Genomic DNA, 3343 nt, shown 5'->3' with positions numbered 1-3343 from the left:
CTGAGGGATTTAACATGAAATGTAAAAAAAAATACTCTACGACTGTAAGAGTCTCAAATTTGGAGTAACAGGACTCATTTTAAAATTCGAATTTCATCAGAGCGCCATTAATAAAGTCAATGTGCTAATATTGCATTTGTTCAAAATCTTTGAACAAATGCTTTTGGACGCTAATTACAAAATTGTGATCCAAGTGGAAAATTCGTCGAAATAGCAATATTTAAAAAAAATGGTAATTGTAAAAATTGACCAATTTTTAGTGAAAATATCTTTATTCTAACGAAGAACTCTTCAAGTCGCCAAACCACCATATAATGAATTTCAATTTTTGTTTGTCGGCTACAACTTTTTTTCAGTATATCTCCAGACTGTATAATTTTAGAACAAAAAATAATTTCAAAAATCAAATTCTCCCAAACCAAAACCCGAAAATTTCATACCTGCCTTCACATTTTTTGCTGGATAATCTAATCCAAGTTTGGCCTATTTTGCTTTTGGCCAGTATTTTAATTTGAATACTCCATGAGTTCAAAGATGTCTCTATTAATTGACATGTTTCTTGATTGTTTCCGTATTTGATGACAACACAATGAACAAATTTAACTACCGCGATGTAATATTAGAAACACATAGGGTGACACATCCTAAATCTATGCAACATGTAAGTACAAGATGCGTGTATTTGCTATCAACTGATATTTATTTTATGGCAGTCTAGTAACATTTGCACTACATAAATCTAACTTATATAAATCTCTACCACATGCTTCAACGGCACAGCCGAGTGCATATCGTGCCGTACTTTACGTGATTAAGATTGATTATACTAAAACTAATACGGAATATCTCAATCACTAAAGATGGAAGATTTTCTAACACTGCGCCAACTAGCGGTTTCCAGTAAAAGTAACGAACTAGCCAATTTTAACATGCTATAATTTATGCGAGGCAAGGTAAATCTGACCATTATCATAAATCCTATGAAAATTAGAGCAAATATTTCAAAACATGTATATATTACGCATATTGGATACGTATTCGAATGAAATTGTAAATGGTTGGTGTCAGGATCATCAGTTAGTATTATCTACTTCAAACATATCAGCTTTTTATTTGTTGAGCCCATTACCCGCGGGTGGGGCCATATGGCAACAGCTGTCATTTAAACTTTGGTTAAAGTTTAACAATTATATTTGAAGTTTTGAACGATGAAACTATTGAACACGGTTAGAGAACAGATTGATCTTTAATAGGCTGATTTTTTAGGTAGAAACTAAAGACCTCGTGCTAAAGTTTGGCCGAATATCACTTAAAAGCTCCAATCGAACGGCTAAAACTCGTTCCAATCAAACATGAGCAATGTTAAAACTTGATAAAAAAAACCATTGACTGTTCGATTGAAACTTTTCAGTGACAGTCGGTCGAAATTTAGCTCTGGGACTTCAGTAGAAACTAGTTTCTCTCCATGGGGAGTAAACCGAAAACAATTCTTGCAACAATTGTATTCCCAAATCACCTTAAAACTCGACATAACATAACCACAATTTTGAAAAAAACCGTCTGCAAATATAAATTGTATTCAAAATTTTGCTTACAGTGACTTTTTTCGGCAATCGTTATAAAACCACGATCCAAAAGTCAAAAACCAATTGGCAACAATGAAATTGAGCAACCAATACAATTTTTGCGACAATAGACTTCTCGCAACCTTTTTTTTTATCATTTGTTTGATGCTGCTAGCTGGAAAATTTTATTTTGTAATTTCTGTGAATAATGAATCAACCAATTATAAAGTTGCACTGGTATCGGCCAATTGGATACGCATTCGCATTTTTTAATTACATCATAATATGCTGCGCAACAGTTCCATATCTTAATCAAGGTAATCCGGCAGTTAATTATTTTGTACATATAATGAAAATACTTATTTCTTTTCACACTTTGCAGATAATCTCGGAATGTTCATTTTCGCTATAGTGCTATTCGCTCATCTACTATTTTTAACTATGTCCGTGATTCTGGGGCTAGCCATAGAACAAATCATGCCTATCAACATGATTTATGTGCGGAAAGCTATTGTGTTCCGAGAATTTTCTATACTGTTTGGGCTTCTTGTTTACTTGGGTTGTTTGTTTCATGAGAACGCTTTCTATAACTATGCCGTGATTCCCGTTGATGCACTCTATTTGGTTCTCCTAGTTCAGGTGATTGTTGGTAATAATTGTTATTGTTTCTAAATTATTTTTTGCATGATGAATATATTTTTAGCAATCTTTATGATTGAGATGTGGATACTCAGGGGTCTTGAATTGTACCTCGACCAAGAGCAGAAGAAAGTACAGAAGACTAAACTAGCTGATGAAACTTATGAGCTTGAAATGATCGATTCTGATGCTCAACAGTTGCTTCGTCCAAGGCTAGCGATGGTAGAGGAAAGTGAAGAGCTTGGGACACTAGATTCTGGTGTTCGAAGTCGGCGTGATTCATGGCAAAGGATGAGAGAGGAAACTAGTCTATCCGACGAATCTTATGAGCTTGAAATGCATAATTCAGCGGTTCGAATGAAACATATTCCAAGGCTAGATGCTCAAACTTCTGAGTGTGAAATGTTTGATTCTGGTGCACAACTGCAGCTTAGCCCAATAGAAGAAGTGGCACAGGAAATAAGTCCAACTAGCAAAACGAGTGAGACTGAAATGCCTGATCCTCATGTTCAATTGCAACTTAGCCCGATACAAGAAATGTCACAGGAAAGTGAACCAACTGACGAAACCTCTGAGGTTGAAAGCATAGAAACTCTAGTTTGACAATATCATCAAATGACAAATTTTCAATCGTTTTATTTTCTATAGATTATTTTTATTATGTATAACGAATATATTTGACGCAGTATGAATTAATTATGTAGATAATGTTAAGTTGTCTTCGTTCTAAGGTAAAAGACCAAATTCAATTCACCACATTTGACGCTGTTTCAATAAATTACTCAGATATTTGTTTTACTCTTTAAGAATGGTCTCGAAATAAACGAAGTAATACCAAAGGCATATATTTTATTTTGTTGTCTTTCTAAAAGAAATGCCGAATGTATTAGTGTATTGGTACAACGCTACGGAGTTCAGAGTTTTTCTTAATAGGAATATCAATATTCCTATTTTATAAGATCTATATGACATGTAGAAATAGTATGGACTCTAAAACTCACTTCAAAAACTCTAAGGAAAGCTGAAATCGACGTTTCGAAAGTTTATTAATAATTATAAGACATAGCTTCTAATGTATGAAGGCATCTAAATCTTTGTAATTAAAATTTAAAAACTCAAGGAAGAAGTTGGATTTTATA

At 33.6% G+C, this 3343-nt stretch overlaps 1 protein-coding gene across 1 annotated transcript; it reads left to right on the top strand.

The window, feature by feature from the left end:
- Positions 1-1698: 1698 nt before the first annotated feature.
- On the top strand, positions 1699-3038 carry LOC129724566 (uncharacterized). The gene is made up of 3 exons (XM_055679554.1): positions 1699-1882; positions 1948-2214; positions 2269-3038. The coding sequence occupies exons 1-3, from the start codon at positions 1774-1776 to the stop codon at positions 2805-2807; spliced, it is 915 nt and encodes a 304-aa protein (XP_055535529.1). The 5' UTR covers positions 1699-1773; the 3' UTR covers positions 2808-3038.
- Positions 3039-3343: the final 305 nt, after the last annotated feature.

The sequence above is a fragment of the Wyeomyia smithii genome, chromosome 2 (genome assembly GCF_029784165.1).
Source record: "Wyeomyia smithii strain HCP4-BCI-WySm-NY-G18 chromosome 2, ASM2978416v1, whole genome shotgun sequence".
Classification (NCBI taxonomy): Eukaryota; Metazoa; Arthropoda; class Insecta; order Diptera; family Culicidae; genus Wyeomyia; species Wyeomyia smithii.
The sequence above is the reverse complement of the archived record's forward strand: the minus strand, read 5'-3'. Positions and strand labels throughout refer to the sequence as shown.